The 25,952-nt window shown below is 39.5% G+C and overlaps 1 protein-coding gene across 2 annotated transcripts; it reads left to right on the top strand.

Moving 5' to 3' along the window:
• Nucleotides 1-183: 183 nt before the first annotated feature.
• On the top strand, nucleotides 184-25,488 carry LOC126379126 (putative uncharacterized protein DDB_G0271606). 2 transcript variants are annotated; one of them, XM_050027752.1, is made up of 17 exons: nucleotides 184-312; nucleotides 1,751-1,832; nucleotides 2,994-3,092; nucleotides 3,722-3,831; nucleotides 5,627-5,731; nucleotides 7,581-8,216; nucleotides 9,135-9,565; nucleotides 11,148-11,298; nucleotides 11,857-11,947; nucleotides 12,378-12,505; nucleotides 13,869-13,985; nucleotides 14,434-14,556; nucleotides 15,599-15,757; nucleotides 16,522-16,662; nucleotides 17,576-17,718; nucleotides 18,229-18,331; nucleotides 20,143-25,488. In XM_050027752.1, the coding sequence occupies exons 1-17, from the start codon at nucleotides 274-276 to the stop codon at nucleotides 20,446-20,448; spliced, it is 2,964 nt and encodes a 987-aa protein (XP_049883709.1). In that variant the 5' UTR covers nucleotides 184-273; the 3' UTR covers nucleotides 20,449-25,488. The 2 variants fall into 2 exon arrangements, with proteins under 2 accessions (XP_049883709.1, XP_049883710.1); XM_050027753.1 differs by having other exon boundaries at nucleotides 12,381-12,505.
• The last annotated feature ends 464 nt before the right edge of the window (nucleotides 25,489-25,952 follow it).

The raw sequence follows: 25,952 nt of genomic DNA on the forward strand, positions 1-25,952 counted from the left end.
CGGGAGTGTTTACAAAGTGGGAATGTATCCGTCGTAAAAACTAATAGGTCAATTCTTATACAAACTGTTCTTTCATGTATTATACAGGGAGAATATTCCCGGGAACGGCACATTTTATTGGTACGGGAGGTGGTTAATATTTAATGGCAACACTAAACAACACGCCACCTGGCGCCCATGCCACGAAACTTCAGTAATGGCCGCCTTCGCCATTGCGACATATGTAGTATGACAAGTCATGTCATTTTTGTCCATGATATATGAAAAATTCCAATGGCAGATTCTTTCTTCGGGTTCGATACTTCGCTATCGGTAAGCCTTATTCAATTTCTACGTGAACCAACCGACTTTTCCTTGCTAAATATGCCACCTTTCGTTTTCTTAGCAACTCTGCCAGCGTGCCATTTCGATGTTTTATTTTCCAGTTTTGGGCCTATTTTTTTGTTTTTATCGTAATGTGTCTGCTATTTCCCGCCTTTTCCGAAGCTCATCTTGCGGTAAAGTCGCTGATATTTTGGTATGGACTGTGAAAATAGCTGAAATACAATCGGGTTTTGCGTTCATATAAAATTCGTGTATAGGCATAGGTTTTTAGTGTCATTTGTTTATATCGTTGAACAGCACATCATGGGGTAGTGGTTTGCCGCCTTCTTAACGTGCTAGTTACTTATTAAAGCTCGAAAAGATCAATACAATCCACACTGCCTTGGAACAGGTTGTTACAGTGTTGTAACTTCAGTCATGACACAATATGATTCAAGTTTTGATTAATGTTGGTAAAGAAAAATGTGGCATTAAGAAAAAATCTTTTATTTAGCTATTCTCCAGGAACTGCATTTCTTATTTTTAAATTTCATTCGTATACAATATTATATTAGATTGTAGGTTATCAAAACTTAATAAGGTGTGCCAAATGTTTTATGTTAAGCTGAGATCAAGTCTGTTAGTGTTGGGATTAACTGTCTGGGAACTGACATTATGCAGCCAAATTACTAGATTGTATAACAATTTTTTTTTTATTCTTTTTTAAAGTATGTTTAGGTCCCTGTTCTAAGGTTTTTCTTGTAGCTTCTTTTCCCCGGCTATACAGGTTGTGAGAAGCTGCAGTACAAAATGACGATTCAAAGTGTAACTATGTTACCTACTGAATAAAGATATTTTTGTATTTGAATTTGTACAGTCACAAGTAGATTTTGAAACCACGTCATCATGAAAGGCTTTTGCCCAACAGTGGGATTGAATAGGCTAGATAATATTTACCCTAGTAGTTCACGGCCTATCGGTTTAGGCCACACAGAGGTCAATGCCCTGATTCTAACAAACAAAGCAAGCTGTTTGAAACTTTGTTTTGAATACCAATACACCACAGCGCTCATTATCCAAGGGTGATAGTATGCGCATCAAAAGGGAACACACAAAAAATATCTCTGGAAATCCAGGCCTTACGACGATATATATATATATATATATATAATAAAACAATGGGATTAGTGCTACTAGTAGGGTCGTGGGCCTTAGGAGGATAATATATATGTGTGTATTATTATTATGTAGTTTATATACTCTTAAGTGTGTCTACCCATTTATATAATATTAAATATCTCCTATACTTAAAGGTTGCCTGAAGGAGATTGCTACTTAACAATAAGGTCGCCTATTGTACTCTTTATATTTCTCTCTCCTTGACCCACCCACTCTTCTCGGCTCTGCGCTCGTTTAGTTTTGCCTAAAATGATGTTTTCTTTTTCAGAACTTAAATGATGATGAAGGAGGCGGGGAACCGTCAGAGGATGAGTATGATGCTCTCAACGATGAAACCTTTGGACAGGACTGTAAGTTATTTTTCTTTTTTCCTCAGAATATCCATATATTTGAGTATGTAGCCGTCATTGTCATCTCCACACCTCTACTACTCTTAACATCTCTCTCTCTATTTAAGAGCTGCGCTCTTGTCGGTGGAGTAATCGCCATTCCTCTCTTCTTCCCGCCAAAACCTTCACCTCCCGATACGACACGACCTGCACCTTCGCTTTTATTTGTTTCATAAATGTTATCGTACCCCTTCCTCTCTTCCCTTCAATTTTTCCTTCTATAATGTTTGTTATAAATGAATCGTGTCGTATCAGGTGGCCAATCATATTTCCTCTCCGGCTCTCGATAGTCCTCAATATGGTTCTCCTTTCTTCAACTGTTTCCAGCACTTTTTCATTTGACACCATTTCAGTCCAGCTTATACCCTCCATCCTTCGCACTCTTAACATAAGCTCAACTATATCTCAATTGAGTTATTCAGAGGTACATCATAAGTACCCACACCTCACCGAGCTTTCTTTTAGACCAATGTGATAGGTGAGCGGTATCGCCGTCTATAATGGTCGAGCCAACTGTGTCAGTGAAAACTGAACTGGAGATAAAATAACTCATTGGTGCAAGTTCGAACGAGCGCTCCCGGTTTGAGAAGCATGTCGGTGAACCACTAGACTACTAAAGGCTTCTGTGGTCTTACTTAAAATAAAATTAGATGGTATTTACAGGAATTAGCACCATAGTTTGTATTGTGGATTTCTTGTAAAATTAGTCGATTGCCATGCATAACATAAGCTTACGATTATACTCCAATTTAAAGAGTAGACTATACGGCCGTACGGCTCCCGTAGTCCAGTGGTTGAGCGTTAGGCTCACGATCCGGAGGTCCCGGGTTCGAATCCCGGTGGGGACAAATAACAAAAAATCACTTTGTGATCCCTAATTTGGTTAGGACATTACAGGCTGATCACCTGATTGTCCGAAAATAAGATGATCCGTGTTTCGGAAGGCACGTTAAGCTGTTGGTCCCGGTTACTACTTACTGATGTAAGTAAGTAGTTGTTACATGAGGTGTGTCAGGGGCCTTTGGCGGCTCAATAATAATCATGACACCAGGGTTGATGAGGTTGGTAATTCACTACAACCCACACGATAGAAGAAGATATATGATTACTCCTCGTCAACAGCGGAGGCCCCGGACTGGGAGGTGCAGCACGAGCAGCTTGCCGAGCAGCTGGAGAGCAGCAGGCCACGACATCAGCAGCTCGACCACGCCGCCCACCTTGGTACGTACATACACGAGCAGTTTTGAGCCAACTACTCCTCAGACGCTCAAGGGCATTATACCACTCATATTAAAGCATTACCAGCCTATATACGTCCCACTGCTGGGCAACGGCCTCCATGGTCCAATGGGTTGAGCGTTGGGCTCACGATCCAGAGGTACCGGGTTCAAATCCCGCTGGGGACATATCACAAAAATCACTTTGTGATCCTTAGTTTGGTTAGGACATTACAGGCTGATCACCTGATTGTCCGAAAGTAAGATGATCCGTGCTTCGGAAGGCACGTTAAGCCGTTGGTCCCGGTTATTACTTACTGATGTAAGTAAAGTAGTCGTTACATGAGTCATGTCAGGGGCCTTTGGCGGCTCAATAGTAACCCTGACACTGACACCAGGGTTGATGGGAAAAGGAAAATATCGTGAGGAAACCCACATTCCCAAGTAATGCATTTTCGGAGGTATGTGACCTAACCTGTATGGGCTGACGGCTTGGAATGTCAGACAGGCAGTCGTTTCTGCAAAAAAACCGGACCTGTCAAATCTTCAGGTTAGGCAAGTGGACCCTGTGAAAAACTGCATAATGCTAAGGTGATGATGTTCTTTGTCCTGACTACCCAATTTTGTTTGCAGAGGCGTCGCTGTCGCAGCTGGTGCTCGATGAGCGGGACAGCGTCCATTCCCGCGCACTGGGCTCCAGCGTGTGGCGACACAGCGAGCTACCCTTCACGCTCGCACCAACGGTCAGTGTAACACAGATCATAGCCTACATGGTATAAGAAAACCAGGTATGCTCAATCCTATGACAAGCCGCCATTGCTAGCCCTTTGATGACGTAAGTGTTACCATTAAATTGCCATCTCCAACATTGCCAGGTCATAATTTTACAATACAATACAATACAAATACACTTTATTGCACCAAAATAAAAAGAAATAATTACAAAAAGTCTCTTAACTAAGTACATGGCAAATGGCGACAAAACCATAAATTTTATTATTGTAAATTAAGTGACATACTGACTTATGTATTTAATGACTATTACTTGTTACATAAGTAAAAATCTTTCAAAATTTCTTTGCAAAGTAAATATAAAAACATTGCTCGTGGGTAATTCATTTTTTACGAAATGACGTGATGACTTCAGCTGGGCTGATCTTGAAATGTTAGCTGTCACTTTTGAGCATACCTCCTTCTTTTACCTAATATATTATACTTAATGTATATATAGTTAAATGTGTATATTAGGTTAAGATATACAGGGTGTTAGTGAAATCGTATGGAATTGTATGATATGGAATGGTAATAAAAGTATGGAATTGAAAATAATTAAAAAAAATCATGAATTTTCCGATAAGAAATTCCACTTGATATTAACTCAGAATAATGAGCTGAATCACTCCACTCAGTATTCGTTACGATGTCACTTACACCCCGTACAAGTATATACAAGTAGACATACAAGTAGGTACGGGCGTTAGTGACACCGTAACGCATACTGAGGGGGATGATTCAGACTATGATTCTGAGTTGATATCAAACGGTATACATAACGGTATTGGATTATTGTTTTTTAAATTAATTGCAGTTCCATACTTTTGCGATATAAAATTCCACTTGATATCAACTCAGAGTCATCGGACCAAGATTCATCACCCCTCAAAGTTTTCGTTACGATGTCACTGACACCCTGTATGTAGATTAATTATAATTGTGTATTTTATTTTATTGTGTGTTTTATTCTGGAGGTCCGGGTTCGATTCCCGATGGGGACATTGTCGAAATCACTTTGTGAGACTGTCCTTTGTTTGGTAAGGACTTTTCAGGCTTGAATCACCTGATTGTCCGAAAAACTAAGATGATTCCGTGCTTCGGAGGGCACGTTAAGCCGTTGGTCCCGGCTATTAGCCGTAAAAACACCTCCACCAACCCGCAGTGGAGCAGCGTGGTGGAGTATGCTCCATACACCCTCCGGTTGATTGAGGGGAGGCCTGTGCCCAGCATTGGGACGTATATAGGCTGTTGATGATGATGATGATTTTATTCTACTCTGGGCGCCATCACACTCGCGTCAGACAGAGTACTGCGGGGCGGAAGGCAAGAGGGAAACCACTGCCCTATTTTACCCTGAAAAATAGCATGGAGAATGCCACACCGACAAGTGGTTCTTAACCCTTTCACGGGCAGAGACCATGGGACATTGATGGTTCATAATAGATAGTATGACACCTTGGAATCGGAACGTCATTAGACAGATAGTTTTTTTGTTATTATTTCTTAAAAACGTAGACTATTTGTTTGCTAGGGTTATTAATTTGCACACTAGATTGACAATAAATTAATTTTAATATTGTATATAATTATGTAATGTTGCACGCCCGATTGGGTTAAATTGTATCTAAGAACTGTATTTTTTCTTTTTATAATGTAAACTATGACATCTTTTTTTTTGGACTGTACAATTGCAATAAAACACTTTTGATTTTGATTTAGACGTTCTGTCTTTGAAAGTGTTAAATTTGTGACGATTCTATTCAGCCGGTGCCGACGCTCAAGAATGTGTGCACGGTGGAGGAGCTGGAGCGACAGCTGCGGCACAAACAACAACAACAGGCTTTCAACCAACAACAGAACTTCTATCAGGTAATAGAAATAGAAATGTTTTATTGCGACCATGTGTTCGTACAAATTGTGGTGTCATAAAAATACAGAAGTAAGTATTATAGTATCAACATGGACCCGGTAAGGGCACTGCAACTGGTAGAGAGGACAACATACTTAATTATTAGTCAGCGATACAACTTGTATTTATTATACTTACTATATTTTAACAATATTATTGCACTTATATTTTAAGTATTGTTTTATATGTTTATTATGATTTAATTTATAAAATATTAAAATTTATTCATTTTAGTTTATCATTTATACAGGGTGTTAGTGACGTCGTAACGAAAACTTTGATGGATGATTGAGACCATGATTCTGAGATGATATGAAGTGGAATTTTCCGTCGCAAAAGTATGGAACAGAAAATAATAAAAAGAAAAACAAAAATTTTCATGAATTTTCCGACTGAAAATTCCACTTGATATCAACTCAGAATCATGGTCTGAATCATCCCCCTCAGTATTCGTTACGGTGTCACTAACACCAATACCTACTTGTATGGGTACAGTATGTACTTGTGCGGGGTGTAAGTGACATCGTAACAAATACTGAGGGGGATGAAACAGCTGATTATTCTGAGTTAATATCAAGTGGAATTTTTCATCGCAAAACTATAGAATTGAAAATAATTTTAAAAAACTAAAAAAAAATCATGAATTTTGCGACGGAAAATTCCACTTGATATCAACTCGGAATCATGGTCTGAATCATCCCCCTCAGTATTCGTTACGAAGTCACTAACACCCTGTATACATTGACCCTGGATTCATTGACTGTGTAATAGCTTTTAGTGATAAGTAGTAGCTTTAGTTGTTTTATAAAAGAATTAACGTTGGTTTTGTTTTTAATAGTATCAGGAAGGTGGTTATATATTTTGATTGACATAACTAGTGGGCTATTGGTGTGCAGTGCTAAACGGGAGGTGGGTAGGTGGGTAGCATCAGTCTGTCTGTAAGATTCTTCTTGGTTTTGTATCCGACAGCATTTGACATAGGCCCCGATTCCTGCAGACACCGCCTAATTTAATTTTAAGTTATATCCGTCATTTTCATATCCGTCGAAAAGGAAAGGGACAGATGATTCACAGCTCTTAATTTTAGGAAGAATGAGTAAATGAATGAATAACCCGGGCGAATCAAAAGGTACGTCGCTGGTATGCAATCCGTTTGACGTGCTGTCTACTTAACTGTGTCGGGTTATTGAGGGATGTAAAATTTTTAGACGGTTGGTTTAGATTTGTGCTTAAAATTGACGTGTGTTCCATAAATTTTATGCTTGTCGATTACCCGTCCCTTTCCTTTTCGGCGGATAAGAAAATGACAGATATAACTTAAAATAAAATTAGATGGTATTTACAGGAATTAGCACCATAGTTTGTATTGTGGATTTGTTGTAAAATTAGTCGATTGCCATGCATAACATAAGCTTACGATTATACCCCAATTTAAAGAGTAGACTATACGGCCGTACGGCTCCCGTAGTCCAGCGGTTGAGCGTTAGGCTCACGATCCGGAGGCCCCGGGTTCGAATCCCGGTGGGGACATATCACAGAAATCACTTTGTGATTCCTAGTTTGGTTAGGACATTACAGGCTGATCACCTGATTGTCCGAAATAAGATGCTCCGTGCTTCGGAAGGCACGTTAAACCGTTGGTCCCGGTTATTACTTACTGATTTAAGCATCGTGGTTAGAGTGTTGAGCTATCGATCTGGAGGTCCGGGTTCGATTGAAGAAGCTGGTGTACCACAGGACACCAGGAACACAGGACCACAGTGAGTGAATGATAATTTTTGCTTTAAAACTTGTTTTTTTTCCTTGCAGCCAAGATTTCCCCCGGTAATTCTCCAAAGGCCCCCCGGCCTACAAGCGCCAGTGCCACTGCCGTTCGCGCCGCAACAATCCATGCCACACAATATGACTCAAATGAATCAATCACTCAACAAAATCATCGGCCAAAGCACCCAACTCGGCCAATCCAACATGATGCAAAACCAAATGGGCCAGAATGTGAACCAAATGGGCCAAAATGTGAACCAAATGGGCCAAAACGTGAACCAATTTATGCAGAATGCAAATCACATGGGGAATTTTCAAAACAGCATGGGGCAGAATAACATGATGAACATGTCACAAAACATGCAAGTACATCAGATGAACCAGATGGGCCAAAATGTGAACCAAATGGGCCAAAACGTGAACCAAATGGGCCAAAACGTGAACCAGATGGGCCAAAATGTGAACCAGATGGGCCAAAATGTGAACCAGATGGGCCAAAACGTGAACCAGATGGGCCAAAATGTGAACCAGATGGTCCCAAACGGTAACCAGTTCAACCCCGGTATGAACCAGTTCCCCCACATGATGGGCCAACCCAGGATGATGGCGCCACCACCAGGAATGAACATGCCCAGGCAGAATTTTAACCAAACTGTGGGCCAGTATAATCCTACTTTTCGTGTAAGTATTTTATGTGTCCTGTGTGTAGTGTCTGTGTATAGAGTGTATGGAGAGAGTGTTTGGCTTTTTGCGAGAAGATTTATTAATGATTTACTGTTTTGTTTTTTTCCATTATTATTTTTATTTTTTGTGTGATAGTTTACCTTTTAATTTGTTTTTTTTTTTTGATTTTCATGTTATTTATAGTCTTATTTTTCTTTTTTCATTCATTATTTTTTTTGTTGTATTAATTTTTATATTCTTTTTCGCGTCATACAGCACATTAGGTTACATTGTAATGTTGTATGTATTTATAAATAAATAAATAAATTATAACTCCTGATAACAATGGAGCAGCGTGGTTTGAAAGACAGTAACTTTTATTATATAAGGACACCACAGTAACAAATATAAAACAAAATATGGAATAACACATAACTTACAATCAAAACACGTAAGAAAAACAACTTACACAAGAGAGTACAAATAAATAGACAGGAAACATTAAGGCAAATTGCAATAGAGTGTCTAGTTTGCCTTGCAAGGTGTCATGTTCGGCTTTTAGCGGTCGTGTCCCGCGAAATATTTGCGTGTTAGGCTTGTTAGGGTTTTTTGTATAGCGCAGAGTCCAGCCTTCTTATTTTAGGGCCTGGCAACCCTAAGCTTGGTGGAGTATGCTCCGTACCCCCTCCGATGGATTAACGGGAGGCCTGTAGCGAGCAATAAGATGTATATAGGCTATCTGTTTGCCCCCTTTGGGTCTTTATTTACTCAAAATGGGCGTAATCCTTTAAGCAGTAAGGAAGCATGTCTGTCTTGCCCGTCAGCACATTTGCTTCGACCCTGACACACTTCTCTTGCTTCCTGCACATTCATCAATCGATCAATATCAATCGTTTGATGTTATCAATATATTTTAAAGTATTTTATTTTTCTCAGGGCCCAAATCTACAACCCAAACCAGACCAGCAACAGTTGAACCAACAAAACATAGTGCTCAACCAACAGATGTTACAGAAAAACCAATCGACCCAAATCAACCAGAAACCGATCAGCCAGCCTAACCCTATCCAATCGCCACAGAGTAAAAACCAGAAGGTTCAGCAGAGGGCACAACCCGAACAGAAAATGCAGAAGAGCCGAGTCTACAACAACTCTAAGAACTTAGCGGCGCAGAATCTAACGTCGCAGAATTTAGTACAGTTGATACAAAATACGCACCCGATGCTACAGTTCAACAGCAGCTTTCACAACGCAAGCCATCACCCGATGTTGAACAACAGAAGTAACGTCTTCAACAACAATCAATTTGTTAATAGCAACATTTACAATAATCAAAGGCATAATGGCATGTACAGTAATAATAATAGGTAAGTTATTCATAATTCCATAGTTTATACACTAACCTAACCGCGAATCCATAAATAGTAAGTACAACTAGTGTTGCCGAAAAATCGATAGTTTTACTATCGATAGTAAACAGCCAAAATCATCTACCCAACCGATAGGCCTATCAATAGTATCGCCAAAAAAGAGCTATCGATACTATCGATTAATTATCGATACTATCGTTGTTTGGTAAACTATCGATATTTCGATCGAAAACTATCGATAGGGCGCTATCGAGCGGCAACACTAAGTACAACAGCAAAGCTCTACTAACACACATACCCAAGGACGCGCGCAGGCAATTTATTAGTGGTACGACTGTGGTTGCTCCACTATCGTGTCCTAGTGAGATAAGGCCCTTATAACATCATCTTAATTTCCCTAGCCGTATCCCGTTATTCACAGGGTCCGCTTACCTAACCTGAAGATTTGACAGGTCCGGTTTTTCCAGAAGCGACTGCCTGTCTCACCTTCCAACCCCCGAAGGGAAAACCAATCCAATACAGGTTAGGTCATATCCGAACATGCAATTCTCGGGAATGTGCGTTTCTGCACGATGTTTTCCTTCACCGCTGAGCATGTGATAATCATTTATGATCCAAACATGATTTCGACAATCATTGGTTTAGGCCTGTGCTGGATTCGAACCTGCGACCTCAAAGTGTGGCAAGCGTCGTAGGAACTGGGCTTCCACGGCCATAGTTTATAACACATTATCATAGTAAAACATGTAAACGTACTTTAAAGAATTTATACTTGGGTTCTAAAGATGTAACGTAATGTTATGATATTATTGTAACGAGCGAGCAATTTTCATTCGCTTCTCGCATAAGCCTTATTCAGGCTTTTAGATAAGCGTCTTATACTGTGTAAATAAATAATTTGTAGTGTTTTGAACAAAATAAATAAAAAAATAAAAAAATAATAACTGGGCGAAAATTTTTATCGAAAAAATTTTTTTGTCTCGCTCGGCTATTCCAGTGGTGTAATGGTTAACACGCTCATCCCGGCTTGACAAGAGCTGCGGGTTCAAGTCCCGTTTGAGTCAGAATTTTTTACGATTTAATTTTCTCTTCATGTACAGTCATGAGCAATATAAAGTACCCACTTTAGGACTCTGTCGCACTAACATATTTGACATTTAGTGAGACTTACAGTTCAATTTGTCAAAAAAGTTAATGTGACATGGTACCAACGTGTATACATATAATGCTCGTGACCGTATGTATGAATGAATTACGTAGGCTGCTGCCGGAGGATCGAAAAAAAAACCGAAATGATTTATAAAACTATTTAATTTCAGTAATTGAAATTACAATATTTAAACTTATATTAATTAAAACTAAGAGAACCTAACTTGTTCGATACAAGAATAAGTAATGACAATCTAAAATTATACATCAAAAAGGAAATGTCGAAATAGTGGGGAAATAATATTGAGTCCGCGGAACGTGTCGTCGCTTGTCTTCAATCTAGATGTTAACGCTAACGCAGGTTTTGCGTCGGCGATAGTCTTATAGTAGGCATATGTAACAAATGGACTTAGATTGTTTACCCCTTCAGGCACGCAATGAACGGTGACGACGGGTCGATATGCAGCGACACGGACGAGTACGCCGGCCTGATGACGCAGCGCGAGAAACAATGGCTGCTCAACATCCAGATGCTGCAGCTCAGCTCCGGGACGCCCTATATACACGACTTTTATTACACGGTCAGTATTCACCATGGACATTTCATAAAATGACCGCTTTTAACAGTCAGACTTTCAATAGAGACTTTTCAATGGAGACTTTTCAACAGACACTTTTTAATAGAGACTTTTCAACAGACACTTTTTGATAGCCACTTTTCAACAGGAACTTTTTAACAGACACGTTTCAACAGGTACTCTTTAATAGAGACTTTTCAACAGATGGTTTTCAACAGCCACTTTTTAACAGAGACTTTTCAACAGATGGTTTTCAACAGCCACTTTTTAACAGAGACTTTTCAACAGATGGTTCTCAATAGACATTTTAACAGCCACTTTTCAACAGGCACTTTTCCACAGATACTTTTCTACAGACATTTTTCGACATACACATTTCCAATAGATGGTTTTCAACATACACTTATCAACAGACACCTCAACAGTCAATTTTTGGCAAGTTCTTTTTAACAGACTCTTTCAATAAGTACTTTTTTAAAGACACTTTTTTAGATAAGTGTTTCTCATAATGTGAATTTGCTCTTAGCAAAATAAAGAATGACTTATTCCATATTGTTGCAGGTATTCTTAGAGCGGCAGGCGAGTAAAGAGAAGGAGGGAGTCAAAGAAGCGCACAAGGCAAACCAGCAGAATCATCCCTTCTATAGCGGGGGTGAGTGGCCAATTGATTTTATTACATACATACATAAACTCACGCCTATTTCCCACCGGGGTAAGCAGAGACTATAGAATCATATAGACTATTAGATATAGACTATTGATTTTATTATCTTCATAATAACAGCCTCCGTGGTCTAGTGGTTAGAGCGTTAGGCTCACGATCTGGAGGTCCGGGTTCACGCCGCGACTTGTGCTGAGTGAGGCCATTTTATCTCAGGACGTCCACCACCACCTTATGATCATTTCGACAAACATCCGTCTTGCTTTTTTGTAATTGTTTTAGTGGAAATTTGATATGATATTGTTGTCTTTTTTTGTGTGTGGCGCCCTTTTATAATAAACTATTTCTATTCTATTCTACTTATACATATGCCTCTAACGTCACCACTTGCCCGGCCAAGTAACCAGCATGTCCGTTGCAGCAGTGAAGCAGGAGAGTCACCCCCGCGAGCGCCACAACTCGGCCCGCCACAACTCCAGCAGCGAGGATGCGCAGGCGACGCGGGCGTACGCGCCGCAGCAGTTCGAGAACTCGCTCGGGAAGCTGCAGGTACGTACTGGCCAGGGTTGGCAGATTTTTTTTTGCCAAGTCGGGTGTTTAGAACTTTTTGAGTGAAAATAGCGGGATTCTTTCGTCGAAAGCGGGACATAGTAAAATAAACGTATATAATAAAAAGGTTTTGAATATTTATCTTATAATTTGAGTTCAAATTACGTTTACGTAACAATAGATAGCAAAAATATCCATAGAAAATGTATTTTAATTGTAATTACGCACGTATTAAGTTTTACTTGTTATTAAGTTTTACACGTGTGGTGCGGTACACACACTAAACAACTGTATGATATAATTTTGTACCTACCTAATTACTTAATAATAATATTTAGTTAGTTGTTATAATATTATTATAATAAGGCACCTAGTGTCGCCTCTTTTATATTGCCGTGCCCTTGCAGGGCGACACATGTACCTTTTTACTATGTTCCACCTTAATTTATGTTTGTGACATGCAATAAATGAATATCGTCACTGAAAAGGCAAAATTACGTAAGCGCCAAAATGCCACTTCAAGAAAAAGCCGCTTAAAGTATTTTATTCGTTTTTTATCATAACTTTTTACCCATTTATCCAATTTAGATGACATCAACGTAAGTTTACATTGTTTTTTAAATTTCTATGTCTAGTAATAAATATCATAAGATGGACTATTTTAGGATATTTTGGCGCTTATGTAATTTTGCCTTTCCAGTGACGATATGAATAATGCAACTTACCACCTGCTCACTGATTTCCTTCATCACGCGCCGGCCAGGCGGCCAGTGCACACTTGTCTGTGTCATCCGCCCACGCTTTCTCAGTACGTTGCACGCATGGTCGAGTTATTCCCGAAAAGCGGGACTGAGCCTGTCCCGTGCGGGACATTAAATTTTGATTTAAAAATCGGGACGTCCCGCCGAAGTCGGGACGTCTGGCAACGCTGGTAGTCCTTCTTGGCGTGTAGGCTGTGAGGACTACCAACCTCATCAACCTCTCGTCGTACGGCTAGACAGAGACAGACGATAGATACAGCGCTTGATACAAAAATGCGGCGCTTCGTAACGCGGTCGGATTATGCTGCGACTCGGATTGACCGGGAGTACTTGTTTTGGTGTATTTTAAACTAAAATAATAATTTTGGTGGGTTTTACTGCGACAATTAAAATGTTTATACTACAATAACATGCATAATGTCATTACTTATTAGAAATATGATGTTCCAACCTTCATTTTCGCTTTGAGCTTCTATTTTTGCAAGCTTTTAAAAATGACTAAAAATTATACCTACTATACATCAGCCTACCCGTTTGGGGATCTAGGCGTGATGCTGTGATAGGCGGAGTTAAGTTCTAATGATGATGGTGTTCCTCCCCAGTGCGGCAGCGTGACGGCCCCCCGGAAGATCATCGACGTGGAGCTGGTCGCCAACGAGCCCTCCCCCGGCCGCGCCAGCCGGGCCCCCAGCGTCGCCAGCACCACCAACCCTGCTGAGGTAAACATGATAAACTACGTAATTATTATATTAAGCTAGAGATCCACTGAACTGACTGACTGACTCACTCACTCACTGACAGAGTTGTTCTCCCAGAAGGAGTTCTTGGTTGATATCAAGTGGAATTTACTACGCGAAAATAGTTAAAAACAATACATTTTCATAAATTATCCGACAGGAAAATCCACTTGATATCAACGCAGAATCATAGTCTGAATCATCCCCGTATGCATTCGTTACGATGTCACTGACACCCTGTATATAAAAATCTGTTATTTTTTTCGTAGTCTGGATTGTCCCACTGCTGGGCAAAGGCCTCCGCTCTGAGCTTGCACTTCTCCATGTCCTGAGAGATCTCTCTACAATCCGTTTCAAACGCATCCCTGGTCGTCTTTCCATCTTGTTTCATTTTGGTAGATCGAAATGTTTATTTTTTTTAAAATTGCAGATCCCGCGAGAGATGCGGCGGACGAAGCAGCTCTTACTGGACATCGAAGCTCTATACCTGATCCTGCTCCGATTAGAGGAACTCAACGACCCCCTCGCTATTTCCAACGCGCTTATACTCAAGGTAATTGTACGGTCCTTGATGTGGCCGTAATATCTTTAACTTGATTGATCTAAAATGATAAAATTACTGAATTATTCGGAAAGGAGTGGAAATGAGTACACGCGGCGCTTGTTATACGTGAACTGATTTATTGTAATATGTCAGCGTAAATTGATATAATGTACAAATTATAACTTGCAGCCACTGTTGATACGAAGTCCAAAGATGGATATGATGAACCTTATGGTGATAAGGGATCAGCCTATCGCCCATAACATTAGTCCATCATGCAGTGCAGTGGCTGCAAGTTGTCTTTGATTACTTGTGGCTCTGCCCACCCCATTAGGGATTACGGGCGTGAGTTTATGTATGTATGTATGTATGTACAAATTATAACGATGTGCGGTATAAACCGTACAGTAATAACAAAAAAAGGATTTCACACATCTCCCTAGCATTATCCTGATTTTTGACAGGGTCCGCTTACCTAACCTGAAGATTTGACAGGTCCGGTTTTTTACAGAAGCGAATGCCTGTCTGACCATCTAACCCGCGTAGGCACGTTAAGCCGTTGGTCCCAGTTACTACTTACTGATGTTATTCAGTAGTTCTGTAATTAGTTCAAACAGATACCTGTGACACGCTGGGTGGTGAGGATATGGTATCCCGACGTTCCGGCAGAGTAGGGGAGTGATTGGTGATAACGATGATAAATTAGAAGCAAGCAGGAATATATACAGTTTATTAAGAACACTTCACAAACAGGATGGGAATATACATAGTTCACAATATACACACTTCACAAAAGAATCAAGAGTTATAGGGCACGGCCCTAAACAGTATAATATTACTTGTTATTTTTATGAAGGTTGGGGATACAGTGAGTCAAAAGAAAGTAAAATGAAAGAAAATGCGGAATGGAATGAGAATTTCGCAATTTAAAATGATGATGGTCAGAACGAAAGGCCGGTATGTGCAGAGTTTGTACTCTGCTACATACCCTTCCGTTTATTTTATATTGATGCGAATCGGTAATTCGAAGTTTAAAATATATTTTTTTTAGGAAAGAGAAGAGAAGCAGAAGCAACTAGAACAAGCGCAGAAGGAGGCGCTCGAGAAGGAGCAAGAAGAGGACTCGAACGTGTTCCTCAGAAACATAGAGTCGGTGCAGCGCCGCCCCAAGCAGGACAGCCCCAAGAGCGACGCCATAGACAAGAGACAGGTGAGCAGCAAAATAGTCCAGTCATTCCGAAAATAGCTCCACAATGTCCCACACCGGAGAGGAAATATGATTGGCCACCTGATACGACACGATTCATTTATAACAAACATTATAGAAGGAAAAATTGAAGGGAAGAGAGGAAGGGGTAGACCTAGGATAACATTTATGAAACAAATAAAAGAGAAGGTGCAGGTCGTGTCGTATCGGGAGGTGAAGGTTTTGGCGGGAAGAAGAGAGGAATGGCGGTTACTCCACCGACAAGAGCGCAGTTCTTAAATAGAGAGAGAGAATGTCCCACAAAAATATAGGTCCAGCAATAAACTTAGGTCCGAAAAAAGCATAAGTCCGACAAAAGCATAGGTCCGAAAAAAGCATAGGTCCGACAAAAAGCAAAGGTCCGACAAACAAACAGCATTGGTCCGACAAAAAATATTTAAGTGGGTTTCCTCACGATGTTTTCTTTCACCGCTGAGCACGTGATATTTTTTTTTTTGTTAAATAATATAGGCTTGCGTTTGACCACAATCTCACCTGATGGTATCTGACGATGTGGGCTAGGCTGGATCACGCTTACCTAGCAAATGCCTATTCACTCTCACACGACGACACGACGGGACAGAATGGTTAGATTATTTATGATCGAAACATGAATGATGCAAAAATCTTTGGTTTAGGCCCGTGCTGAGAGCTGCGAACTCACAGCGGGTTACCACGTCTCTAATGGTATTCTTTCGCCATTCACAAACTGCTATTCATTTTCCCAGGTGGTAAACCTGGCGGTGAGCCAGAAGCCTCCGGTGAAGAATCTCCTGGATGAAGACAAGGATGAGCTGATCAATAAGATGTTCGCTGGTTTGCTCCACGGAGACCGGATACAACAGATGCTTACTGTCAGGAAAGGACGGGTGAGACGCATTTTTTTTTTATTAAGATGGGTTTGCCCCAGGGATACGGGTCTTCACCTCAACGGTTGCAGAGGTGATTTAGTCCCCACAGGGATTCGAACCTGGGCACTCGGGATCGCGAGCCCAACGCTCAATCACTGGACCACGGAGGTTACACAGTTAATGCAGAAATAATAAGTAAATGCAGGAAAAAATACTTGTAAGATTTGTCCTTTGAATTTTCAGGCTAAGTTCTACAACTGTTGAATGCAATACAAGCAGATTTTTACCGTAAAATTTTATTGAATTTCTCTAGGAAGAATAAATAAAATATTGTATTGTAATAAGCTAGGCCCTAACCTGACAGAGGGCAGCAGTAACTGTCAGTACTATTCAGAGGCGGAGGACTGGAGTCCTAGTACGGCTTTGTAATAGACTACTCTGGGCGCCATCTCACTTGCGTCAGACAGAGTACTGCGGGGCGGAAGGCAAGAGGGAAACCACTGCCCTATTTTTCCCTTAAAAAGTAGCATGGAAAATGCTGCACCCATAAGAGCGTGACACCGTAACAAATACTGAGGGGGATGATTCAGACCATGTTTCTGAGACGAAATCAAGTGGATTTTTCTGTAGGAAAACCCGTGAGCGTTTTTTTGAAAAATCACTTGCGGATAGACATAGTCGCTGTGGTTCTGTGGTTCACGAGCTTGCTTTTCCATCGGGGCGCTCTGGTTCGAACATTGATGCCAGATTTGCCCCAATGTTATTAATTTATGTTAAGTGCAGTTTTCACTAACACAGTTGGTTCGACCATTATAGACGGCGATACGGCTCTAACAGAAAGATCGGTGAGGTGTGACTTGCGATGGATGTATTTCTGACTTTTCCAATTGGGATATACCTGTGAGCTTACGTTGTGTTACCCCCGGTACAGACCCTGCTGTCCCGCTTCCTGCAGCGCACGGCGGCCGGCCACCCGCTGCTGCGCGGCGTGTGGAGCCGCGTGCTGCCCGCGCTCACGGCCGCCGCCAGGCGCGATCCCGCCGGCCTGGCGCCGCTCGCGCCGCACTACAGGAAGTTAGTATGCACGCACACTCAACCCACACGCTACGCGCACTTCACCCACACTCTACTCTCACTTCGCCCACACTCCACCCACACTCTACCTACACGCCATCCACACTCTACCCATACTTCACCCACACTCTACTCACACTCTACTCACACTCCATCCACACCCCACACACACTCCACTCACACTCTACCCACACTCTGCCCTCACTCTGCCCACACTCCACCCACACATATCCCACACTGTACCCACACTCCACTCACACCCCTACCCAAACTGTATCCACACTCTACCCACACCCACCTACACTCTACCCACACTCCACCCACACCCCTACCCACACCCCTACCCACACTACCCACACTCTACCCACACCCTACCCATACTTCACACACACTCTTCCCACATTCATCACGGTCACAGCGCTGTCAGTAGCTTCCTGCATCGTACAACAGCTGAGGGCACATAGAAGCAATTCATCTTAAAATCAATATCGCAATTTTATAATTTTCCAGGTATATCCAAAACACGACGGGCTGGTCGGCCATCTTGGAGTCGTGCAGCCTGCTGGCGGAGGCGTTCGACCCGGCGCGCACGCCGCACGCGCTCACTTCGCCCGTAAGTATTGTTGCATCAAGTCTTGATGAGCGGAAGAAGCGAAAGTGGTGTGTCAGGATCGTTGTAAGTGGAATTCCGTCTCTGCCTACCCCAACGGGGTATAGGCGTGGTCTTATGTATGTATGTAAGTATTTTTTTTATAATTTTCTACGATGTTTCGGTTATTCAGCTACGTCTCCAACGATTTTGAGCGATGGCGAGATTTAACGTGTTAATTACCTATTGGTGCTAATTCCTGTAAATACCAGCTAATTTTATTTTAGGTTATATCTGTCATTTTCTTATCCGCCGAAAAGGAAAGGGACGGGTAATCGACAAGCATAAAATTTATGGGACACACGTCAATTTTAAGCACAAATCTAAAACAACCGTCTAAAAATTCGCCCGGGTTATTCATTTATTTACTCATTCTTCCTAAAATTAAGAGCTGTCAATCATCCGTCCCTTTCCTTTTCGGCGGATAAGAAAATGACAGGTATAACTTAAAGTAAAATTAAGAGATGTCTGCAGGAATCGGGGCCATTTTCTCATTACTCTGGTACATGATTATTAAAAATACAATGTAAGGGCAGAAGCATACAGAAAAATATTTTTCTTCTTCTTATCGTGTGGGTTGTGAGGTGAAATACCAACCTCATCAACGCTGGTGTCAGGGTTATTACTGAGCCGCCAAAGGCTAATAAAATAATTTTTGGTTCATATTTAGATCACATTATGTATGGAATTATGTTGTTACCTATACCGCTTCTATTTATTTTAATCAGAATAATAATGGGTGGAATATGTTATTGTACCCTGGTGTAATAACAAGGGTCATAATTTATACCCAAAAACGGATTCTTACCGCGTTTAAATCAGGGATATGAGACTCCCGAACAATGTAAAAACGTTTATAAAGATAAAAGATGCATATGTCTGTTATCTATAAAATTAGAAGGGTTTAACGAAGGAAGAACATTACAGCGCCATCTGTATTACTGTTTTCCACCAGTTGGAGTCTTCTCCTGCAGAGTGTGCGGTAGAGTTTGCCGCTCTAGGATTGGCTTACACAGCCATGAAAGAAAGTGCATTTCTTTGAGGCAATGACGTCATAAATCGTCTGAAACAGACGTATAAGGCCAATGATGAGGAACGTACCCTAAAGAGTCGTTCATAGATAGATAAAATACTTTATTGAGCACAATGGACACAAAATACAGAGATACATACATACATAAACACACGCCCGTAATCATTAATGGGGTGGGCAGAGCCACAAGTAATCAAAGACAACTTGCAGCCACTGTTGATACGAAGTCCAAAGATGGATATGATGAACCTTATGGTGATAAGGGATCAGCCTATCGCCCATAACACACAAAATACAAAGATAACGACAACATATACAGATAAGCACAACAGGCGGCCTTATTGCTCATTCTATAATAATAAAATTTGTATTCATCATCTTCTACAAAACTGTGTAGTATACAATTATATAAGTTTTTTGAGCGTTATTAACAAGGTTTTTCCAACCTCCTAAACTAGGTCAACCTGTAATTTAGGAGGCAGAATTCATCCGTGAGCTTTTAAATAACTTATAGGTTTGTGCAACGAACTATTATTATAAAGATATAGATGAATGAAACATGTGTGTGTAAGTGTCTGTGTGTGTGTGTTTGTGTTTGAGTGGGTGTGTGTGGTGTGTGTGAGTGCGCGTGCGTGTGTAGTTGCGTATGTCTAGCTAGAAGGTACATATTTAGAAGGAAAGTAGTTTCTCCGTGTCTTCATAATTTAGTTTAGTATTCTATAAGTAATCTATTCTCTTCCAGCTAACCCTCAGCTGCGTGTGCGCGCTAGTAGAAAAAGCAGCGTTACTCGTCAACACTCCAGAAGCCACGTCCAACGAGCGACAGTGGTCCAAATTCCTCAAGACCCTGGCCAGGGCACTCAAGAACACAACATTGACCGTAGCCAGACCAACCGCCCCGCTGCCTGAAGCCAAACTCATGCATCATATAAAGCAATTGGAATCCAGAAGTACGATAGAAATACTTCAGCGAGGTAAAACCGCTACTGAATTCGCTGATATTACGAAGACGGACGTCTCAGAACAGTTGATAAAACATTTATGTTAATTTAGACAGAGATTTGGACAATCAGGTGGACCCCGATACCGACCCCGCCGGCGTGGTCGACGATTTCTCTCAATCAGCGCTTATGGCTATCGACCCACTAGGGTCGATTAATTCTTTCAAATATTTTTCCTCTCAGACGACGTACTGAGCCGAGGTTCGCGCCCAACTGGGCACCCTCAGGCCTGTTGTCTTAAACGTTGTACCGGACGAGAGCCTTCAGCGCTCCCCATCTGTCCGGCCAAGTAGTTAATGTCATCTGCGGCAAATCTACAATAAGTCACGTCAAAAAATAAAGAAAAAATGAAAGGACATTCAGGTGATTCAAGCCTGCAATATACGTACCAAACACAGGAAAGTCTCACGAAATGGTTTTGACAATGTCCCCATCGGGAATCGAACCGGGGCCTCCAGATCGTGAGCTAACGCGATAAAAAGTTTGCGTATCGCGTTGAAGGTATATGTTATACTGGACTTGAAACTTTAATGGTTTTAACTGTGGAATGTTTCATATGTATTCGGTACATAATCGCTCTCGGCGCTCAACATTTGTCCGGCCAAGTAGTTATTGAATAAGTACATAATCACACACCAGACAACCCATACAAAAATCTTTGTTACCGTCTGCCGTTTAACGCGTGAGTGTGAGCGAGAGAAGAGTACCGCTACTCTTAATCCTGTCAAATTAAGTTAATGTTTGGCCGGATCGATCCCATATACTTTTTTTATTTAAACATTTTTTTGTATCACTTTGCACACGGCTGAACGACAAAAAAAATGCGGACTTTATAATGAAAGGACTTAAATGTTTTGACTAAGAAATTGTAGATAATTTTAATTTCAGTGATAATGTATAAAAAAAGAATTACCAAAATAGGGCGAACTTTTTTTGACTGAAAATGGAAATCAGAAATAAAAATGTCATGGACAATCAATCATCATGATTAAGTGTATAATGTAAAGTAAATAAAGTTTAATTTTTTTCCACAATTTTTATCACTTTTTAATGAAATGTGTGACATTTGGAAGGTAGTACTTTGTCAGATAGTTTCTACTTAACTGCAAGACATACGTGCAGGGTGTTAGTGGCATCGTAACGAATACTGAGGGGGATGATTCAGACCATGATTCTGAGTTAATATCAAGTGGAATTTCGTGTCAGAAAATTAATAAAAAAATAGTATTTTTTTTTCAATTATTTCCAGTATACTTTTTTCGGAAAATTCCACTTGATATCAACTCAGAATCATGATCTGAATCATTCCTCATATGCTTTCGATACGATGTCCCGAACATCCTGTATATAGATTATTTGTTGTAGAATAACCAAAGTGCTATTTTTCTAACGTCGCGAACTGAAGTTGTTATAGAAGTCAAATAAAAAATAAAATACAAATATAATTTATTGCACCAAAATAAAAATAAATAATTACAGCAGACTTAACTAGGTACATAGCAAATGGGTGAATCTCAAAATGTGTCGTTTGGTGGCGACTGTCATATATTTTTTTCGTGAAAAATTGGGGAAATTGGGAAAATTGGGAAAATTGGGAATTGAAAAATTCCTTTTTCATGTCGGAACCGAGGATCCTTTTGGATCTTTTTCATGTCGGAACCCAATTTTTCACGAAAAAATAATATGAAATTTCGCCACCAAACTTGAAATTTTGAGATTCACCCAAATGGTGGCCTTATCGTTTAAAGCCAACCCATAAAAAAAAAACATTTATCGTGATTAAAAATTCGAATTCCAAATGACATTCCCGGGATCTTAAAGTACGTAAACTAATTTTATCCGCGGGATAATATGCAAATGGCCCCGATTCCCGCACTTCCTAATTTTATTTTAAGTTATACCTGTCATTTTCTTATCCGCGTAAAAGGAAAGGGACGGATTATTGACAGTTGTTGATTTTAAAATGAATGGTAACATATATAGTTACACTTTGAATCGTCAATTTTTACATTACGAACGTGTCATCCGCCTAAAACTACTGCAGTTTCTCACAACCTGTATAGCCGGGGAAAAGTAGGTGCAAGAAAAACCATGGCACAGGGACTGAGTATAACCCGGGAACACAATAAGCATCTCGCTCATATGAAATCCGTTTGACGTGTGCCGTCAACTTAATTCTGTCGGGTTATTGGCCGATATAAAGTATTGGAAGGATCTTTTAAACTGCCTAAAATTTACGTGTGTTCCATAAATTGTATGCCTGGCGATTACCCGTCCCCTTCCTTTCCTGCGGATAAGAAAATTACAGGTATAATTTAAAATAAAATTAGATGGTGTGTTTAGGAATCACCAATCACCACCATTATGTATATTAGAAAATATTTTGTCCGTCAGTATCAACGAAAATTTAAATCTTCATTTCGTTCAGAAATTTTGACTCCTATATACAATTTTAGATTAAGAGACATAGTTTTTTAATGTACCTATATTCACCTGTATAATATTTATATCTGTTATATTATGTATGTCTATATAACGATTTTATTTTAATTATGTATACGAAATGGGATTGCGCGTAATTTTGAATGCTATATATTGATATACAAATATGTATACCACCTTATATTCTTCTTCTATCGTGTGGGTTGTGAGGTGGAGTACGAACCTCATCAACCCTGGTGTCTTGACGTTATATTAAAAGCCACATATAAATAGCCTTTATACGTCCCACTGCTGGGTACATGCCTCCCCTCAAACAACCGGAGGGGGTAAGGAGCATACTCCACCACGCTGCTCCACTACAAACTGCCAACTCCAAGCCACGTAAACTTCCTTTTTTGAAAAATTACATTCTTCTGAGTTAATATCAAGTGGATATTTCTGTCGGCAAATTCGAGCAGAGCAGTAAGGCTATCTCTCATTTATTCTCCTACGTTTACGACATTCACTGTTCATTTTGAGTGCAATAAAAATTAAACGATAGTTGTATTTAGGCATTTTAGTTGGGTAGTTCTCAAACTATCTTTTTTCTTGCTCTATAGAACGTTATATACTTAACAATACACGACGCTTCACCGTTTGGTGCGTGTCGGGTAGCAAATCCGATGGTTATTATATTATATTTAGTAAAATATATTAACGTTATAGTTAGATTAAAGAAACTCCGTTCAATCCCATTTCTTTTTCATGTTCATTTTAATCGAAAAAAGTCATTCTGATATTAGTTTAGCAAAGAATGACGTCATCGAATCGTGCGAGTCAACTTGCCGCCTCCACTTGCCTTTAGTTGTGAGAACTGTCTAGTTAACGTCTACATCGGTGGACAAATGACGTCTGTCAAAAATCAAAATCAAATTCCTTTATTCAACGTCGTCAAAGAATCTTGTCAAAGGTCGATTTTACGGTATTTCTTATTGTAAACTTGGCTTTCAACAAATTTATCTTTGGCAATTACGTTGAATAAATGAATTTGATTTTGATTTACGTAATCAGTGAGTTGTCAAGTTGACTCGCACGAATTATTGCCTTCGAAAGTCTGAGGAAATAGCATTACGACGGGGTTGCCAGTTATTTTCAATAAAAACTACCAATTGCACGCTCGTTTATCACAAGAAAATCTCTGGCAACACTAAACAAAAACGAAGTATAACACATTCATTTATTTCTGTAAATATTAAGAATAGACAAACGATTTGAAAAAAGGTTTTATTATCATAGTAGAATTAGATGCTTTTAATTTAAAATATGCTTTTAATAACGGCCGGTCAGAGATATATGATAGTTTTCAAAATGGCGGCTTTTTAGTAAAATTTTTAAACGTTGTAAAGTCACAATGTAACGAGTCTTTACATTTCCTTCGAGACGACATTTTGTTCGAATTCGAATATATTTTTTTCTTAAATGCGTAATTGTTATAATATTTAATGTATATTTAAAAGATAAACTCGGCCAAAATATATATGGATATCGTTGAATTTTTGCTTTATCGAATTTTAATTATATGAAAATTATCCAATTTGTCACAAGATGAAAAGTTCATATATTTTTGGACGAGTTAACGTAAATCTTAGGTCACTTAAAGGAATTATAAAGACTACAATTATATGCTTATTGTAAAAAGAAAAATATTTTCAAAATGGCTGACTAAAATATGTTTTTGATCGGCCATTTAGCGGGGGTAACAATACAAGAAAAAACAATCCACTGAATTTTCAAAATGGAGGATATATGTTTTAAATCCATACAAATTCTTGGATTAACATAAAAAAACGCTATTTTACTTGAGGATTGATTTTTTGTTGTGTAAAAAAAAAACTGCGATCAGGCAACGTGATGGTCTTATTTTTTTCTTAATTCCACGTGCAATTTTTTTCGGCGTGATTCTCTTGTGATATTCGAAAGAAAAGTCAGTCCTCAGTGAAATTTTAAGAAAAAAAAATCACATTTCTACATTTGTTTTACGTTAATGTGACTTTTTAGCTTAATGTAAAAACAAAAATAATTAACTATGTATTGATTGTACAATGATTAAGTCGATGGAAAAATATTTAAAAAAACTGACTCTAAAATTTATTAATTAAAAAAGGGTCGTTTGATTTTAGTCGCGATATAATGCAATTTCATGTTAAAATCGCTGCAGGCGCTTGTACGTGATGAGATCCGGTTTTGATCCTAATTTGACCACTTTAGTCGATTTTCGTCCTAGCGAGACTGACCAAAATTGACCATTGTGATCAAAACTGGTCGCTTACGACCACGGTAATCAAACGATCGACGTTTAAATTCCAATTTCAATTTTATTTATTTTTCTTTTCTCCCACGTCGATGCGACCAGGTCTTTTCACGTACAAGTTTCTTTGACGTATTTTTTTTAAAGTAGTTTAAAAAATGTATATAATAAAGTATCTACTGCCAGTAACTTCGTAAATCATATAAGTTATATGCAAAGAAAATATTTGTTAACAATACATTTTTTTTTTGTAAAATAACGTTTTATTTTTGCGTTTAGCGGGAGATGTTCTTTTTTACTATTGGTAGTTTTTAGTTTTTTTTATCCATAAAATAAAATAGAGAATTTGTTTATAGTATTACGTGTTTTATTCTGAACCAATTTCTAACATATTATGGTTAGGGAACAATCTTTTCGTACAAAAGGAAGACCTATCCTTTTCATCATCTACTTTTCGTCATTTACCAGAGCGAGAGGCAACACAAATGTTTCAGCAGATAAAATACTTTATGCCGCTAAAAAAATATTCAAAAGATATATTTTTTTTTTATCTGTGTATTACAATACCCTAAACACCATGTGGGGCGGCCATGATTGTGACGTCATATTTTACAATTGAGCCAACATGTGCCGCGTGAACGTTACCCACTTTTTTCACAAACGGTCAAGCATTACGAGTGAAGTCAAAATGAAGTAGTGCTGCGATCTTATTGATCAATTCAAGACAGGCTTAAAATGCCACTAGGCCAGAGCCGTTAAATCCTAAAAAGCGTTGAAAATACCTTAAATTTCTATTTGCCGTCGTCTCCACGTACCAGGATA

This window comes from Pectinophora gossypiella, chromosome 28, assembly GCF_024362695.1.
Source record: "Pectinophora gossypiella chromosome 28, ilPecGoss1.1, whole genome shotgun sequence".
NCBI classification, from domain to species: domain Eukaryota; kingdom Metazoa; phylum Arthropoda; class Insecta; order Lepidoptera; family Gelechiidae; genus Pectinophora; species Pectinophora gossypiella.

Coding starts and splice junctions, on each gene's coding strand:
- LOC126379126 (XM_050027752.1), top strand. CDS start 274: ATGGCAGATTCTTTCTTCGGGTTCGATACTTCGCTATCG. Junction 3,093..3,721: donor CGACCACGCCGCCCACCTTG/GTACGTACATAC, acceptor TTTTGTTTGCAG/AGGCGTCGCTGTCGCAGCTG. Junction 5,732..7,580: donor AACAACAGAACTTCTATCAG/GTAATAGAAATA, acceptor TTTTCCTTGCAG/CCAAGATTTCCCCCGGTAAT.